The 18,538-nt window shown below is 37.9% G+C and overlaps 3 protein-coding genes and 1 long non-coding RNA gene across 5 annotated transcripts in view; 3 read left to right on the plus strand and 1 right to left on the minus strand.

The window, feature by feature from the left end:
* LOC100185298 (tubulointerstitial nephritis antigen) overlaps positions 1-355 on the plus strand; it is a 4,050-nt gene extending 3,695 nt beyond the window's left edge. Inside the window, exon 10 of the mRNA XM_026836807.1 lies at positions 218-355. Coding sequence (XP_026692608.1) covers positions 218-355 — 138 coding nt within the window. The remainder of the gene's footprint in view (positions 1-217) is intronic.
* Positions 356-1,561: 1,206 nt separating this feature from the next.
* LOC100182122 lies at positions 1,562-4,179 on the plus strand. Of its 2 annotated transcripts, none has more exons than XM_009864087.3 (5): positions 1,562-1,759; positions 2,033-2,185; positions 2,563-2,673; positions 3,105-3,275; positions 3,487-4,179. In XM_009864087.3, exons 1-5 carry the CDS (start codon positions 1,732-1,734, stop codon positions 3,552-3,554), a joined length of 531 nt encoding a protein of 176 aa, XP_009862389.1. In that variant the 5' UTR covers positions 1,562-1,731; the 3' UTR covers positions 3,555-4,179. The 2 variants fall into 2 exon arrangements, with proteins under 2 accessions (XP_009862389.1, XP_002131444.1); XM_002131408.5 differs by having other exon boundaries at positions 1,568-1,759; positions 2,563-2,607.
* A 1,449-nt stretch (positions 4,180-5,628) lies between these two features.
* On the plus strand, positions 5,629-18,422 carry LOC100182938 (collagen alpha-1(XII) chain). Its single transcript, XM_009864089.3, has 33 exons — positions 5,629-6,148; positions 6,208-6,290; positions 6,555-7,138; positions 7,212-7,365; positions 7,733-7,844; positions 8,222-8,343; positions 8,625-8,775; positions 8,899-9,138; positions 9,372-9,496; positions 9,855-10,092; positions 10,284-10,424; positions 11,013-11,203; positions 11,387-11,479; positions 11,556-11,715; positions 11,816-11,984; positions 12,043-12,220; positions 12,542-12,673; positions 12,863-12,971; positions 13,300-13,487; positions 13,644-13,853; positions 14,065-14,230; positions 14,499-14,543; positions 14,753-14,882; positions 15,022-15,195; positions 15,591-15,810; positions 16,021-16,122; positions 16,188-16,523; positions 16,590-16,643; positions 16,699-16,842; positions 16,896-16,956; positions 17,022-17,216; positions 17,686-17,858; positions 17,965-18,422. The coding sequence occupies exons 1-33, from the start codon at positions 6,052-6,054 to the stop codon at positions 18,085-18,087; spliced, it is 5,400 nt and encodes a 1,799-aa protein (XP_009862391.2). The 5' UTR covers positions 5,629-6,051; the 3' UTR covers positions 18,088-18,422.
* On the minus strand, positions 14,136-15,648 carry LOC113474501. Its single transcript, XR_003396162.1, has 3 exons — positions 15,568-15,648; positions 14,968-15,065; positions 14,136-14,222 (listed from the first exon to the last, which is right to left on the minus strand). It is a non-coding gene; the product is annotated as an uncharacterized LOC113474501 (long non-coding RNA).
* Positions 18,423-18,538: the final 116 nt, after the last annotated feature.

The following is an 18,538-nucleotide window of genomic DNA, read 5'->3' on the forward strand; positions in this document are numbered from 1 at the left end:
CACTAACGGCATTGCTCCAACCCAGTGGTCACTAATGGGTTGTCTAAATTATCAGCCATACATAAAAAAAAATCTCCCCTCCAAAAAATAATTACCCACACAAAGTAACATACATGGTAACTCGTAAGCTGGCACGAGGTGTTAAACCCATGTGATAACGACTGTCGTTTTCCGGCCACGCGAGGATAAAGTAAGTTACATTCATTCATTCATACAGATCGTGCAAAACTCATGGGGTGCCAACTGGGGGGAAGGCGGGTACTTCAGGATACGCAAAGGAGTGAATGAATGTGGAATTGAAGAAATGATCTTGGCTGCGTGGCCACAAATACCATTGTCTAACGGCATTGGGTGATGCGACCATGGACCATGGTCACACTTTAACATGGGGAAACAGAAAAAAAGGAATGAAGTAATATTATTTTACAGCTATCCCTCAATTTAGCGTGGTTAGTTGATTACTGTATCTATTTATGCTATTTTGTGTTATTTTGCGTTGGTCAGCCAAAAATAAACTTTTGCTTGAGTTTTGTATACATATGCATTAAAAATATAGAACAATAGTTTGCAATGCTTTGCGATTGCGCGTTATGTTAAAACTAATAATGGTCCAACCCACACCACCTGAGTTTAAAGCAGCCTTCCCGTTTTAAACTGGCGCACGTGATGTATATGACTACGGTATGACGTACATACAATTACTTCGTTGTATAATATGTGAGGAATGCGTCATGCATGTGATAAATTAACAACACTGATGTAGGTGGATCCACATACGTTTGTGCCAGGACGGGTCATGAAAACAATTTAAATGAAGCGACAGAGAATACGCCAACATATTGCATTTATGGCTTACTGGTAAAGGTATTGTGTAAATTGATCTATGGAGTACCGTATTTACAAGCTCTTGGGAACGCTAAGGGCTGCTTATACTTTTAATCAATCCTATTGATTAAGTAAAAGGTGTTTGCAGGAAGTATAGATAAAACATCGGATATAGAGGTTCGAACGTAGCAGCTTTAGCAACCCGTTCGCATTCAATTAGCCACTCACTCTTCTGGAGTAATCAATCCAGACACTAATCAGACAGCTCCGCCGTATTCATTCTCTCGTCGACGCGAAAGGTACTTCCTGTCTTTGTGTGGTTTAATGCAAGCCATACCGTAGCAGTCGTTAGTTGTTATGGTTTTTAAAATATAAACTAAATTAGTGACAGTCAAAGTACGTTATTACTTCAATTCGATTAAATTGAGATATGAACCAAAGTCAGTTATCGCATCAAAACGTGTTTAAATTCAGGAAAAGGTATAGTGACGTATTTACTTTGCAAGTTGCGATTGCAGGTGGGATATTATTGAGCAGTTAAAGCTAGAAACACATATATATCACTGATTATTGTGAAGTACAATGTTTAATTTAACCGGTGCAAAGTACGGCAACAAATCGCTGTATTATATACGGGGTTAATTTTTCTAAGCGTATTAAACAGCTACATTTTGCACTGTAATAGCTGTTTAAATATATTATATTATCTAGTCTAGTATAGTTTCATTCATTGAAAATTTATTTTTACTATGCCGTGTATGCGTAGGATCTCATGCTCTAATTGCTATTGCTGATGTAATATACATGACGTATTTGCGTTCTGACTCATAATAGTAGTAAAGGTGGCAAGAAACTCGTTTCACATTTTGCAGCTATCTACAAATCTACGGACAATTTTCTTCAAGCATGATCAACTTATCAGAGGTACAAAAAGGTAATGTAAACTTATTATGTAGGTTATGTCTTGTATCTCATATCACTTAACAAACTGTTTAGTAGGGTGGAAGAAAATGGGACACTATTTCATTTTATTTAAGTTCAATTTGAAACACAAAACATTCAAATACCTGTAAAATCGTATCGCTGCGACTACCTGGACGTTGTTAATTGTTTAAAACACCATTAAGATATTTTGATAATTTGTGCTAAAGGTGTCTCATCTTACCCTACAGTACTATATAAACTTTTATTGTGTTTTGGTCATAAGAAATTCTTATCCTCCTTCTGGCCGCATTCGGAGTTTCTGTTCTTATTCTCTTCGTCTCCTACTTCATATGGAAGAATTATTGCGAACCGAAACTACAAGGAGCAAGACACAACAGCGAGGTGGAAGATCCCTTCTCAGTTGAACTTAATTCTGGTAACTTACTTTAACCTCGACATGTTATTCAAAGTGGTATTTTATCCTGTTGGTTCTATATATCAAAGGGTGGGCGAAGATGGGACACCTCTTCATTATATTTTCTCGTTCATTTGCTAGTAAACAAAGAACACTCAATGAATTGTAAAACTGCATCCCACGACTCCCATTGACCGTTGTTAATTGTTTAAAACATGATCAGGGTATTTGGATATTATGTGCTAAAAGATGTCCCGCCTTCCCCCACCCTACAATATAATACAGTTTCCAATTGATTAAACTTGTGTTTTTATCAAGCAGTTTCTCAAGCTTTTGTTTCATAATGATGTAAAACAAATTAAATAAAAATTAAAGACAACTTTGTGTTTCATTGACAGGTCGAGAAGAATCGTTTGCGCTTCGTTCGGGAGATGGAACCCGAGGTGAGAATTCGTTAAGTGATATGCCTGCAAATTACCACCGGGTTCTTCCACTTTATCCTTCGTTAAGTAAGATTTGCATCGGTTTGGCCAACGTTGCTTGAATGAATTGCATGTTTTTTGATTAGTTGTCCATGTATATAATCAATGCATGTGGAGTAATGAACATAAATCGCAGAACATCAATGTACAGGTCTTATTGCGCAGTAGGGAAAATAATTGCAATTAGCATGTTTATGTTGCTAACTTTCGGACATTTCACGTTTACAGTGTATTAGTTTTGCTTTGAAACAAAACAAAATCACTGAAGTACGTGACTCGCCACGTAACATCCGCCTTTCAACGTCATCCCAAACCACAAGTCAATCAATCCAGCATGTTATAACAAACAGTTAAAGCTGTAAATCACAGCTTGTTCAAGGCTTCAACAAAAAAGAGTTTGTAAAATCAAGACTTCAACATAATTTGTGGATTTCTAAAATTCAATATTTGTGATTTAGTTCCTCCAAACTATAACACGGGACAACAAAGAGTATCACCATGGGACCGCACACATGGACCAACCAACCCAACAGCACCATCACTGGGCAGTTTTTACAGTAGAAGTAATAACAGCATCCCTTCCAGTAATAACACGGAGGTGATCAGTCACATCTCTGGTCGAACAACAGGTAATATGCAACCTTTTTCACACTGGTGTGTTGTTGTTGTGCCTGACCTTAATTTTAACGATGATTATGCCCAAAATTTGGGTCATTTTACAGTTTGGGGATACGATTCGTAACGAAATCGACGCGGATATGAGTTTCTGCTGTTTTTTCGTAAAAATTAGGTCTGGGTGAAAACAATAAAACATCGCAATAATGATTATTCATGTTCTAGAATTTCCATCAAACGAAGCTGAGCCGCTGCCCACGTATCAGGAACTCATGAATCGTAATAGTTCATAGTCGATGACGCACTATTGCAAATACGCAAATATCTTTTGCGTCACGCAGGCGCAATACAGACCTGAAGAAACAAGGTCTGTACAGTTTTGGCGGATGTAGTCACGACTGACGATGATCGCCACGCGACTTCTCGGCGAATAATTCTGTTTTGGCCGATTTTATTGAAGTAGTTAGTGGCAATAAATTATTTTGGTAATAACATTTTGTTTGCATTGTAAAGTGATTGTGGTAAACCTAATATTAAAAATGACATCTTTCATGTGATATTTTATTCGTCAAGTATTACCTTTCAAGAGCGACTGTATACATTTTATAAAAACAGCTACCATTCGTAAAGCCTTTGGCTAATAAACTTTGCATTTTGGCGAGCTAAACAAGCAGCCATTTTATTTATAAATATAAAATATAAATAAAAAAAATGTTTCTCTTACGTAACTATGTAATTGAATCATGTTGATTTAAATCTATAATGGCAAAGTATCAAATAACATTTTATTATATTGTTCGTCTGCTATATACCCTCATTATTTCCTTTTGCACACCTATACATCGCAACCACTTTTTGATCCCTGATTTATGAACTTGGTATTTTTCGCTTCGGTATTAAATCTACCCCGTCCAGGTATTGTGTCGTGGGTGGTCGCTGCTGCTGAGGTTCTCCAAACACAATGTTGCTGAATGCAAACATTGGACTAGACATATGTCGTATATGACAGGAAGTACACCGTGGATGAGGTGCACATCGAAAGGCGAACGATTTACGGCATAGATTTACGACAGCAAGGAGAAATGTGACACTGCTGTACAATCCTACAAACCGCATAAGGAATGAGAGCTAAAGGGAGTGCGGGCGCATTTATAGGAGTGCATGTGATTTGCTAGTGAATTGGTACAGTACCACCTGATAGTACTAGTACAGTAGCATGATCTAATATAAGATGATTCTAAGGCGGTTGGAGAAGCTAACAGCAAGTTCTTTGTACAGAGGGTATCTTTTAAAAGAAGGTCCGACATTTCAAATATTAGCTTTGTCGATAAGGTGGTTTAAAGAGTATCAAGCAGTAGTTAAATTTGCTAGAAACTCTTAAAGCAATACACTTGGTTTAAAGTAAATTATCTTTGGCATTTTTATTGGAGAGGGCTTGAAGTTTAGATAGCAAGTATTGTAAAACAAGGCCAAATATACAAAGTTTTATCAGAAAATTAGGAGAAACTGTACCAATGAAAAAAGGCGGAATGCCTCATTCAACTGCGGTTACTTATTAACCGAGAAAATTAATTACCGAGATTCGACAACACGAGCGATATGCTGCTCCAGGCCACCCAGTTGGTCAACATTGCTTGAGGTTTTGTTGGTATGATATTTTAATATATGCTGACATGCTGGTATCTGTTCAAGTTGTTGCGTGTAGTTTTATTACTTCCGGCTTGGATGTAAGTCGAGCGTAATATACACCGCTCACAATAGTGAATATTTGTTGAACGTGGCTGGTGCTATAGAGCCTTGTATTCGGAACGTGATGTATAGCTCTATGGCTTTCGCTGCCGTATTGGCGATTAGGAACGAGAATAGAAGTTTGTTTATCAAGTTTTACAACAATTCGCGGAGCTCTGCAGCGACACAAAAGCAGGATTTTCCAGTCAGATCCTCAAACGGCTTCACCTATAGACTAGCAAGTTGCTGTGTTAATATTACTTCCGACTCGGTTAGGCCATCGGGATAGGGTAGGCTGAGGTATTTACCTTGTCTGTGCTATTAACCGACAATATGTCGGTTTCCTGCCAAGTGTAATGTTATAGGAATCTTATCAGGAAAGGAGTAACTGCAATACCAAGAAGGTTTCAGTTTCGATTTGGAAAAATAATTCGATTTAACGGTTTTTAAAAGTGGCGTGTAAAATATTGTTATTACATAAGACACGGAAGGTCCCAGCTTTTAGGAATAAACGTTTGACAATAAGGTTTCCTTATTGATCCTTTCAGTGTTAAGAAAGGAAAAAAGAAAAAAGGCTTTGCCTCTGGAATCGTAAGGAAAGAAACGAATTTGTAAACACCCGTGATCGCTACGAAGCAAATTCTCTCGTTTCTTAGCAGTTGCCTATTCTGGCCAGGCTGTTGCGGTTTTTGAGTTATAATTTGAGGCTGTGTAGATGTGAACCGTGTGATTTGCCAGGGTTTCGTTACTCTTTTGTATGCAAACAAACATTGTCAAGTGCGAGCATCTGCAGCTGTTAAGTTGGTTACTCGTGAGCCATATAATTGATTAGTACTACCAGATTACACCAGTGACATGTTATGGGTGTATTAATCAGGATTAAGCGGCACACCTTGTACCCAGTTTCCTGATGATGTAATTAAGTAAAAGAAGAAGGGCACAAGCTTATATACACGCTTAAGTTTTTGTGCATAAGTTTTTTAACAAATCCTGTTTCAAAGGGAGATTGTTTCGTTAATATTTCCTGATTTTTTTACAGGGCAATGAGTGTATATTATCGTAATGATTAGTGGTACACTTTCCCGTGTTTGTTTGTTGTTTGGCTTGCTGGTGTGCGCAGTGCCAGGCAACGAAGCCCTTATCAGAAGGTTAGCACCTGGTAAGTCTGAGGTTACTTGTTTTCTCGGTTAGATTTATAAAGATATCTTAAATTATTAGGTTGTAAGACATCGGCCCTAGATGTTGCATTTCTCATCGATTCTTCAGCTGATGTGTCGTATTCATCTTTGCGTCATTTTAAGGTGGGCACGAAACATTCATATATATAGTAGGATGGGGAAGATGGGACACCTTTAGCGCATGATATCCAAATATCCTGATAGTGTTTTAAACAATTAATAACGGTCTATGGGAGTCGTCACGATATGGTTTCATAATTATTTCATTTTTCTTTGTTTACTATTAAATGTGACGAGAAAATAGAACAAAAAAGTGTCCCATTTTCCCCCACCCTACTGTATAACAATCGTGAATTTACATATGTAACCGAATCCCTGACTTTTTAGAACTTCGTGAAGAGAGTAGTACAAGCTTACGATGTGAGTTTTTACACCGTACGGCCATCCATCAGCGCGTATGGTCACGATGTGGTTACGTATAACTCGCTGTTTGATATTAACTTTTCCTACGGCGATGGGACACACTCGCTGAAGAAAAGTGACGTGGTCAATATTATTTCTGGGATAAAGCAATTGGGCGGGCGACGTCGAGTTGGAAACGCTGTTCAACACGTGTGTGATAACGTCTTCAACATGGCGAGAAACCGGACTAGCTGTAGTGACCGACGGCAAGCTGTTCCTAAACTTATAATCGTGATATCAGCGGGTGGTTCAGCTGATATCATTCCACAAAACCTGTCGTGCTTCAACACTGAATCAAGAGGGTGCAATTACGATTTTACCATTATCGCGATTGGGATTACTCGAGCTGGGATCATGTCTCTGAAAAGCATGCATGTGGCTCAAATGCACAAGATAGAAAATGCTGGACGATTGCTGGTGATAGACAACGATGTTGGGAAAAGCTTATGCGACGCTGCTATCCACGGATGCAGAACAGCTTATCATGATTTATTGTTCCTGCTTGACGGGTACCTTTACGTTTATAAATAGTTGTCTGTTTTACACACTACAAGACAACATGTTTTTCGTTACATTGCGCAGGTCAAGCTCCATCAGTCCCAACGACTTTTCCACCACATTAACGTGGATGCGAGATATTGCAGAACAGTTCACAGTTGGTTCTCAGTTCACGAGGGTGGGCATGATGCAGTACGGTGACGAGCCACATACAGAATTTGATTTGAACACCTTCCAGGTATTTAAAATGACTTGATGTGTTCAGTTTGTCGGTTTAACACACAACAAAATCATTTAATATCCAAATACTTTACCACATAATATCCAAATATCCTGACCTTGTTTTAGACAAGTAAAACCAGTGTGGGAGTCGTAAAAAGGGTACGGTTTATAATCCTTTGAATTTTCTTTGTTTACTACTAAATGGAACAAGAAAATAGAATGAAAAAGTGTCTCATCTTCCCCTGTCCTACTTTACATAACTTTAAATACAATTTTGATATGTTTTGTCTCTGCGAGGCATTTCTCTGCCGATAGATCCGCATACGCATCATTTAGACAGCTCAAACAAACAGTTTTAACTTTGACCTTTCCTTCTGCAAAAGAATGGATCGCAAGTGTTTGAAGCGATTTCAAACGTGACTCAAATCGGGGGAGAATCCGGTCCGTACGCTGCGATTCTGCAAGTCCTACGACGATCTCTCACCGCGCAATACGGTAAATTTACTCTGGTGATTAGTTGGCGTGATCGAGTGGTGTTTACAGCAAAAGTTTCGCGTTGGTGCCTGTTGATTCAGTGGGCCAATTATTATGGGTAAACTACGTCCATAGCACGGCGCATGCAGCCGATTGTTCAGTTTCGATTATTCTGTACGAAGAAATATACTTACATTTTAACCGCAAATTCTGACTCATTCGGGGGGTCGTTTGACGCACAAGCAATAGGTTCACAAAAGGCAAAAACAAAGTCTTTGGCAGCCACTACGGCACAATATCTGTTATTACCCGCCTACTCAAAATATTTATTGTTTAGAATGCTTTTTGCATTACCACTCTGGTACATCAAGTCACTTAAGTTACAATTTGTCCCACAGGTTCAAGAGAAAATGTTTCACAAATTATTATATTTGTTACTGACGGTGGCGTTGTAGACGATAGCGAAGAATCACAGACAATCCTCAACGAGCTGAGGTTCTCGGGTGCGTTGGTGTATACAGTAAGTAAACGATCACTTTAGATTTCAGTAACAACACATATTTTTGTGATCAAAACATTTTTTTCTTTGACTCTTCGATCACGATAACAAAGGACATATTAATGGAGGTCTAATAGCAAAACAGCTGTTGTTAAAACACGCTTGGTATATAAAGTATGAAACATAGCATCGGGTTACAACTCAATATACGATATTTCAGGAGTATAGTTTTATATTCGAAATATCCCACAGAAAGCGAACAGTTTTCATAATGTACATACATGTTTGTTTGCTTTTGACAGATTGGCGTAGGAAGGATGGTTAGTCGACCACAGCTTCGTATGATTGCGTCACGACCTGCGTCACACCACGTGACAACAATAGCAAGCTACAGTGAACTCTCGGCGACTAAGTCACAAATTATCGATCGCATATGTCGACATTTACATCCAAGTAAGAGTTATTAAAGAGGAAATTTAGAGCTATTACCTTGGTCGAATTCAGACAACTGATGAAGCGTATAGCAATACGGGGTTTTTAAAGACAAATAAAAGTTAATTGCGCCCATTTTAACAGAGGCACCGTCCGTTCTAATCGACCTCCAATTTTTGATCCATACGTCAATTCCCGAACACGAAGGTGGTGATATTGACACCACTCGGTTTCTTGCCACCATGACGAACGTTTTCACTGCCGCATTCGTCAAGCAAGTAGTGGATAGCTTTTTCATAGGAATCCATTACACCAGAGTGTCTATTATTGTGTACAGTGGCACTTGCTCGTTGGAGTTTTCCTTTGAAGAATATTTACGCAAAGGTAACCGCAAATATATAAGTGTGTAATGAAATATTGTACTGGGAAAACGGATTGTATTCCGTATTTTAAAAACTATATCAGAGAGCTTAAATATAATTAAATTTTGAGCAACTTTACAAGTTGTAAGCAATAAAGACTTGATTTGGGCATTAAGGATGGTGTGTGCAGCTATTTTTAACAGTAATTAGCACGTATAATATATCATAACCGATTCAATATGTTTCCGAATCCAGGAGAACTGCTGGAATATATCAATAACATGACGTCATTCGTACAAGACGAACCAGCCAATGCGGGTTTTGCCTTGAATTTTACACTAAAACATATTTTAAATTCTTTACGTGTTGATGCACAGCCGGTGAGTTTGTTTAAGCTATATCGCCCGCTAATAAGTCAATGAAATTTATTATTCCCTTTTTTCGTACACTTCGATACACTATGTTAGGAATACTTTTTAAACATTCGTGTGCGGCGATGTTGTAAGAATTTGGTTAACAGTTTTTGGCCAAGTCAAAAGTGTATGTGCACCAACCGAGAAAAGGTTGAAAGGCAGTGTTCCAGAAGTTTTACGTTATACCAACCAGTCGAATATGTATGCCATTGACAACTCGGTAAATACTTGAACTTGCATTACCCATAGCACGTTTATTCTGCCGTTCCAGTTCTTGGACCTATATTTCTCAAACACAACTGATGACCGAACCCAATATTTTCAGGTAGTGGTTCATTTAACTGACTCGGGATCCACCGATGACGTCACACGCATTGGAAATGAGTTTCGTGCATTAAAGATTCCAGTGTTTAGTATTGGGATTGGTTCAGGAATCGATCAAGTAGAGTTAAGCAGCATAGCAACATCTTCACAAAATGTGATGATTGTAAACTCTGATATCACTTTGCTTCCCAGCCAAGCTTCGGAACTGGTGACCAGAATCTCTCGCGCTGCGAAAACAGGTATAGGAAATTGGTCTGCGGATACAAAAAGACTACCTGGTCTAAATTGTGACAATGTTTTCCACTATTGGTGAATTAATGCGAGAACATAGAACTTGAATTAATGCGAGAACATATAGAGCAAGTATTATTAGATCTTGTAAGGTTTTCCTACACACCGCATGTTTAAAATATGACTTAACGGCTTTCAGAATGTGAGAATATAGAACTTGACGTGCAATTTCTGCTGGACGGTTCAACGAGCATCAACTCAGCTAATTTCGCCAAGGTGAAAGATTGGGTTAAATCACTGACATCTACCTTTGAGATTGGATATTACACGACCAGAGTAGGTAAGCGCAAGATTATTATTTATAGCATAAAAGAATGAAGCGTTGGTTTTGTTCGTACATAGTTCCTGACGTCGCATGAGAATGGAAACGGATATGTAAATATATTGAGATTCAATTTGTTTGTGTTTTTTCTCCTTTAAGTTAAATAAAACTTTGGAGAACTATTAGCATTTTTTTCTCCAAACGTCATGAACTTTTCTTGTTTGAAGAACAGCAATTAATACATTTAAAGCGGCGGTGACGATTGCGTACGTAAAATTATTACCATTGCTCATTTCCGTTTCTCAATTGAATTTCATTAACGGGTTGTCCTTCCTGTTTCTTTGTCCATAAACTAATTGAAGAAATGAACGATCATTGGCAAACTGCGAGTTGTTTTTAGCTTCAATGGCGAAACAGTTGAGCAAGTATATAAGGACTGTGTGACCCAACACTCGACCGGAATATAGTTTAACTGTTATTGGTTTATACAAGTAAGCTCGGTTTAGCAAAGCGAATCTGTAGTACGATACAAATTGATTAAGGCTGTCACCACAGCTTCGTGTAGGGTGTTAAATATTTCATAACATGAAGTTCATTATCGCGCAGGCATCAATCAATACAGCGACCACCCAAATGTAGAATTCACAATGGCAGATTACTTCACGAAAACCTCCATACTTGGTGCCATTGACGATATCGTGTACAAAAAGGGCCGTACCAGCATCGGAGAAGCAATTAACTTCACTCGTGTGAACAGCTTTACCCCCGCAGCGGGTGCCAGATCCTTTGTAAAAAAGGTAAAACTGACTCTGCAAACAATTCAAAACACGAAAATATTTCTTCTTTATATTTGCACAAGTTCAACAGAAACTATTTCGATGACACACAGAGCAACGTTGAATTCCTATCGATAAAATTTATCCATATTAAATCTGTGGAATTTAACCTTTTGCAGTAAGGAATATTTTAAACATTTGTAGGTTCTGCTTGTAATGACGGACGGTGTTTCGCAAGACTCGATTCAAGAGGCGTCTGCCTTGATGCACAACATGTCGGATGTTAAAACTTTCGCCGTACGTAACTTATATTTCATCTACCATGTTTTTAAATAACTTGTTTTTTATTTCTAAATTTCAACTTTTATCGAAGGTGGGCGTAGGCGAGGTGTCGTTGCCGCAATTGCAAACAATCGCATCAGATCCAGATACTAAATACGTGTACAAAGTCAGCAACTTCGACGCTATCAATTCGATTCGTGGTAGTTTGGTGACGAAAATTTGTGGGGAAGGAAGAAAGAGAAACAGAATACGTAAGAATGAAGCGTGCGTTTCCGGACTTACTTACTTTACAGCCTATTTTCCTTGTTTTCAGCAATGCGTATGTTTTGATATATTGTTTCATTTCTGCAGTTTGCCCTGAAGCGGAAATGGATCTAGTTGTTTTGTTGGACTCCTCCATTGGCGCCCGGGATAATGCATTCGGTAACACAAAGAAATTCCTCAAGGAGCTTGCGTCATCGTTTGCGGTTGGTCCATACAACAGTTTGTTTTCCGTCATTCAATTCGACAATTCAACCAAGTAAACAACATTGTAGTTTTGATGCAAATTACGTCAAATAATATTCCTTTTATCTCAGTATTAACTTCAACCTGCTCCAACACAATTCGTCACTGACGCTTGTGCAAGCAATTGCCGACCTCTCACCAGAGTATGACGTAGCAGGGGAACCACCTTGTTTACTCGGTTCTGCTTTAACTGAAGTCAGAGAGCAACTTCTAAATAATAACTTTGGGCCGAGACCAAATGTTCCTAAGGCAAGTTTTCCATGTAACTGCCTCTAGTGACTGACTACAATAAATTCCATTTTCACAGTTCATGCTTCTGACACTCAAAAACATTTATAAACAGTTGTTTGCAAACTATATAGAGAGAAGAAAACACAATGGTTTAATTAGAATAACCACTTTTAAAACTACATATATCTAATATTCCTAATAATATTAAATGGCTATATAACCCAACACTTGTCAACAGTACAATATATATGATTGGTCTCATTGGTTATATTTTAAAACTAATAAAAACATATTGGGACCCATTGGAATTAAAATAAAAACTGGCTGTCATTTATACAGGTTGTTCTTGTAATCACTGCCTCAAATTCCATGGATGACTTGACATACCCTGCAACTGAACTAATGCATGATGGTACCATGTTATTCTCTATTTGCGTTGGAATTAAAGTGAACCGAACGCAGATACAAAAGGTGGGAGAAACTTAGGGGAATTACATTTTACACTCACATTTGAAAGTTGCAAAAACATATAAATATACCTATGTAGTGCAAGAAACTGTGCATAAAACTTATATGCATTATCTATGCCTTAAACAGATTTAATCATAATGTTTTTCTTATAAAAGTTCCATGAAACTCATAACAAACTTACCAACATAGATTGTTACCGCACCATATTCGTCTTTCTTCTACTCTGTCAGTCACTTTAGAGAATTACCTAAAATTGAGAAAAGTTTATCAAGAGGAATTTGTGCAGCCATTGCCCCAGGTTTGAATCTAGATCTACTGATTAATATATGTATTTAAAAAAAACTGTTTTACAACAAATAAAATTGTAATACATATGTTCGGTTTCAAACATCAGGATTGCTTATTTGTTACTATGTATTTTTCTGCATAATTAAAATATGCAGACACCACTGGGTTACTGCATTAACCAGTATTTGTTTTGCTAAAAATACACTCCACAATAATAGCAGCATGGAGAACCTTAAACCAAGTATCAACTAATTTAGATGCGTGGTCTTCGAACTCATTAACACTGTCCCATATAGATAATTAGGATACCAAAAAATAGATTACAAATTATTTGGCAGAATGTCGAATGCGCGCAGTAGATGTCATATTTTTGATTGACGGTTCCTCTTCTGTTACAAACGCTGACTTTACTGCTGTCAAGCTGCTGATGGTGAATTTAACTGACAGTTTCGATATTGGGCCAGAAGGAGCTAGGGTTGGTTTAGTACAGTATGGCAATGAACCAACTGTGGAATTTGATCTAAGGGTAACTACTAAATATATTTGATTTTATATTTTGATTTTAACACTTTACAGACTTTTTTGATACCAACAAAATTACTCACAATTAACAGTAAATATAATAATTTATTTGAAAAATATTACCCTCTGAATACATATCTATATAGATTGTTTTATACAGGATTTCGATAATAGAGAAGACCTACGGGAATCTATTATGAGTTTGGAGCATTGTACTGGGAACACATTTACTGCTAAAGCAATCAAGTTTGTCACCAATTATGCATTTTCAACAGAGAGAGGGGGACGACCAAATGTATTGAAAGTAGCGCTGTTAATCACAGATGGTAGAGCCCAAGATTACAGAAATATAAGATCTGAAGCCGAACAAGTAAGTCTATATTCATTTTTTAACACTTCAGGGTTCAGGCTAATGTAGTCAATTTGGCATTTCTTGTATTTTAATGAAAAAAATAAATATGAAGTATGATAATAATTTGATTTTACAGCAAATTTTAAAAATATTTAAACTTACATTTATTGTTTCCAACTATTTGAGGTATGTCAAAAAATACATCCATTTTATTTTCTTGAATATCCAGGCTCACACAGAAGGAATCAAAATCTTTGGCATTGGAGTTGGTGAAGCTCAGCTCAGTGAACTGGAAGATATGTCAAGTTTGCCAACCTCACAGCACACCATGTTTGTACAGAATTACCAAGATATTGAAAAGCTCAGGTCAAGGTTGGTCCATAGGATCTGCCAAGGTAAGAGGTGTTTTAAACATGTGTTTCGTTATAAATAAGCTGTAGTAAAGGCTTTAATTGGTTTATTTAAAGATACATGTTTTATATGGGTGCAAGTACCTCGGGCATAACATTAAATGGAAATTTAATCCAATTATGCACACAGTTACTTATGTGATAACTTAGTGTTCATTAAGTGTATGAAACATAACACTCATGTCATAATGAGTGACACCTGATGGTAAATAAGTTATATGACTTCATTTAATGTATATTTATTGCTCAATAGATTCAAAATGTCCAACCATTCAAAGAAATAGAACATACATTCAAGGTGAGCATTTTTTTGTATATTGCACATTATTTAACGATAATAAAACTCGTTAGTGGAGATACCAATGTCATAGTACCTCTTAATAAAAAGGACAAACATTGTAACCTTGTTTTTGTATATTACATTATCGTGCAAAAATAGAAAATTTCCAGTTTTTTTCTAAACTGATATTCCAATACAGTTTGCCTAACTTGGACTTATTTTTAAAGGAGTAAACTGCATAGAATCGTTTGGACTTGGAACTCCTCAAAGAGGAGTTAAAAAAATAGTAGGGATTAGGGAAGATGATGTGGCTTACCGGATAAACGGACGAAAGTGCAACCTGGTCAGGCTTAAAAAGTAAGTTAACGTTTGTAGTCTTTGCACCAAAGCTTATACAAGAATATATATTAGGTAACAAAAGAAAGAAACACAGATTTCTTACCAAATTCAACCAGCAAATAGGTGAAAAATTGAGATAAGAAATTTTGCTTTCCAGAGAAGTCTTTCCAAGTAGTTGCCCAAGCCACTTTACAATGATATCTGTTATTAAATTGAAGAAGTCAGTCGTGTCAAAGAGCAATTGGGAAATCATGAGTTTTACTGATGCATCGGGAGGGACAGAGTTCTCCATATCTTGCAATGGGCCACGAAACTCACTTATAATTAAAAGGTAATTAAATTAATATGAAATACTGTAACTAAACAGCATTATCATATCTAAGAAGTAATAACTGATCTTCTGACACAAAATTACAAAAATTAGATTCAAACCAACAAAATATGAAAAAAAAGATGTTTTAAAATTCATTTTTTATGTTTAAATAATATTTGTGTTCAAATTTACTGCTAGTGTCTGGTACTGTGGCTCAGCGGTTAGCATGACTGCCTGCAACCAAACAGATAAAGATTTAAGACTTAATGCTTCTACTTTGTTAACCCCAAAACATACGGTTGAATACCAAACAGGTTCTGCACTTCTGGATATTTAGATTAAAATACCATTAAGCTTCTATTTTTAAAAAGCTAACAATTTCCTACTAACTCAGTTGTAAATTTGAATTGCAGGAAAGGTGGTGCAAACATCAATGTGAAAAATCGTGAAATTGCAAAGTTATTTAACCAGAAGTGGCACAAGCTGGAAGTTGCCATAGGCCGGTATGACGTAAATGTTCACCTGGACTGTCGCCATGTTGGTTCATATCGACTCGGTGTACCACTGCGTCATGTGATAGATGATACAGGAGACTTTATGCTTGGAAGGGTTAGAAGTGGCAAAGCACCTTTGGTAAAAAGTGGTCACAACATTTTTGCTTTGTGGAAATAATTACTTTCCTTTAGGAGCATGTTTGGGCAAAAATAAAAATATTGTTATACGTCATATATGGTAATATAACGCAATAGTAGGCTAAGTTTGCTTGTGATAAAAAAACATTAAATTTCTAAAAAGAAACTTTGATGAATGTTTAAACAATTATAACAATGTTTTTATTCTTAGTATTCACTTCAAGATATGGTGGTTAAGTGTCACCAAGGAACACCAAGTGACATAGCAAAACCAGAGCTCTGTTGCGAACTAAAGAATTACAAAAACAAACGGGTGAGTTTGTTTAGAGAATTTATACTTTGTACATGAAAATAAGTAACACAGAATGTTTTATCCAGTGCCGTCGCAGTGTGGTAGAGCCACCACTACAGATTCAAACAGAAACTCCTTCCCCAGTGCTTACAACCACAATTAACCCAGATTTGCCGGGTATTGGAGCAACAGATAGCGTTTGGTTCACAACCAAGCCTATTCAAAGTACAACTACCTCAACGGAACCTGTTCCACCAGATGTAGGACAAATTATAATTGGTCCACCAGGACCACCTGGCCCTCCAGGTCCACCCGGGCCACCTGGCACACCAGGAACTCCTGGTGCAGATGGGCTTCCTGGTTTCCCTGGTGCTGATGGTAACCCAGGTATTCGTGGAGAACCTGGTGTGTCTGGAGAAAACGTAAGTACTGCTGTTTCATTTCAAATTGCTCTGCAGGTAGTTAACAAGCATTTTACTGATAAACAGGGTAAAGATGGCTTGCCTGGTGTGCCTGGAACAATTTTGGAAAAAGGCATGAAGGTGAGCAGTAAAAGTGTTAACTCAGCAAACAATTTTACTTGTTTAATTTCTGAAGGGTGATGTTGGACCACAAGGTCCACCAGGAAGAGATGGGGCAGGAACTGGAGATGGAACCGGTGGTTGGTTGCCAGGTCCAAAAGGCCAGAAGGGTGAAGTTGGTAGAAATGGTGTCAATGGTGTTCAAAAGGGTGTTACTCGGGTAATACATGTTCCTTGTGTATAAATATAAAATATTTACCAAGCTTTTGACAGGGGTTGCAAGAAAACAGAGTGAGGCAAATAGCCAGAGAAGTTGTATCTGAAGTATTGGCAAGTACGTTAAAATTATGCAGCACCCTTAATATTTTTTATACCAACCCTTGTTTTGCTTCAATCCAGATGAACTTCCAAGAATTGTTCTGAAAATGATTGAGCAAGAACTTGGATCTTCTGGCACTAGACAACGGGGCGCACCAGGGCCCAGGGGTGAAAGAGGTTACTCTGGTGAACAAGGCCCCATAGGACCCTCAGGTCCACCCGGTGAACCTGGACTTGCTGGGATCCAAGGCATACCTGGCCTTCGTGGGCGACCTGGTATAGTTAGATAGCATTTCTATATTTATTCGCAATAGAAGAATAAATGTTAATTTTACTTACTTTATCCTTGCCTGGCAAAAAAAAACGGTTGTTATAACACGTGTGTTCTGTTTCAAACAACTTGTGCCGACTGTAGTAACCACATATGGTTCCCCCACTTTGTTTGTATTTTTCTATGCCTGACAACTTAGACAACCCAATACCACTGGATTGGAGCAATTGACGTTTGGTCTTACCCAAAGACACATACACCCACAATGGTAGCAACAACGAACCTTAAACGCTTAACATCTTGGTTAGAGGCAAACGCACCAACCACCTTGCTGTGCACCAAGTAAAGCAGAATAACTTAACAGGAGTCAGCAAGCTTTTTTTTCTAGTGGCTGATCCATGACCAACAACATAGCATATTTGATTTTCTCTTTGACGGTTTAAAAATTTGTAAAATTGCTTTACTTTGGTTCAGGTTATACAGGTGAAAGGGGGGATAAAGGAGAGACCGGAAAATCAATTAGAGGGCCGATGGGTATTCCGGGGCCTAGGGGTTTCCCAGGTGAAACTGTTCATGGCCAGCCGGGTGACAGAGGTCCGCGCGGTCGCCAAGGTCCGCGTGGGAGTCAGGGACCACCGGGATATACTGTAAGTTGTTTAAATAAATACGACCAGTACATATGAATTACATACCTCTGATCGCTTTATTGTTCAAGTGCAATTGTAAAAATGATATTCATAACACTTTGTATAGGGACCTGCCGGGCCTGCTGGTACCTGTGACAATGATTACTGCTACAGAGCTGCTTACAACCTCTTGCACTCAAGTCTTCGATCCGATGCTTACAATACGCGGGGCGCCGATGAAAAAGGCTGATTGGTTTTATGCGGCGTCTAGGCAATTTACGTTTTGTAAACACTGCGTTTTCCCACTTATTGACCAATTAGCGTGTTCGTGGACACTGTATAGTTGAAAGTTCCAAAACGTTTCCGAATATTTTGTTCTGATGCGGTCTTGTTTTACATATGTTATGCAGTGAGGAACATCCACGATATAAAGTTGTTTAACCAAGCACGTCGTGTATAATCCGTGCGTTAATGGTCAATGTTTTTTATCATGTTAATGAATTTTATCAGCATTCCCTGCAAACCGTCATGTTACTTTTCAGCATAAGAATGTACCATTGAAAAATAAACATTCTGTATACGTCACTATGTGCGTGAGAAACCTACAGGTGAGCCGTCAGCGCAAACAGAAACACGACCAATATAATCTAACAGCTGGCACTTTACGGTTATTAATTATAGACCCAATGCATGGCATGAGT

The sequence above is a fragment of the Ciona intestinalis genome, chromosome 1 (assembly GCF_000224145.3).
Source record: "Ciona intestinalis chromosome 1, KH, whole genome shotgun sequence".
In the NCBI taxonomy this organism is placed as follows: domain Eukaryota; kingdom Metazoa; phylum Chordata; class Ascidiacea; order Phlebobranchia; family Cionidae; genus Ciona; species Ciona intestinalis.

Bases quoted from the DNA above. Each gene is read 5' to 3' on its own strand.
- LOC100182122 (XM_009864087.3), top strand. From the start codon at position 1,732: ATGATCAACTTATCAGAGGTACAAAAAG. The intron at 1,760-2,032 runs GTAATGTAAACT...TTTGGTCATAAG, and splicing joins CTTATCAGAGGTACAAAAAG to AAATTCTTATCCTCCTTCTG. The intron at 2,674-3,104 runs GTAAGATTTGCA...TTTGTGATTTAG, and splicing joins TCCACTTTATCCTTCGTTAA to TTCCTCCAAACTATAACACG.
- LOC100182938 (XM_009864089.3), top strand. From the start codon at position 6,052: ATGATTAGTGGTACACTTTCCCGTGTTTGTTTGTTGTTTGGCTTGCTG. The intron at 9,497-9,854 runs GTGAGTTTGTTT...CAATATTTTCAG, and splicing joins TACGTGTTGATGCACAGCCG to GTAGTGGTTCATTTAACTGA. The intron at 11,985-12,042 runs GTAAACAACATT...CTTTTATCTCAG, and splicing joins CAATTCGACAATTCAACCAA to TATTAACTTCAACCTGCTCC.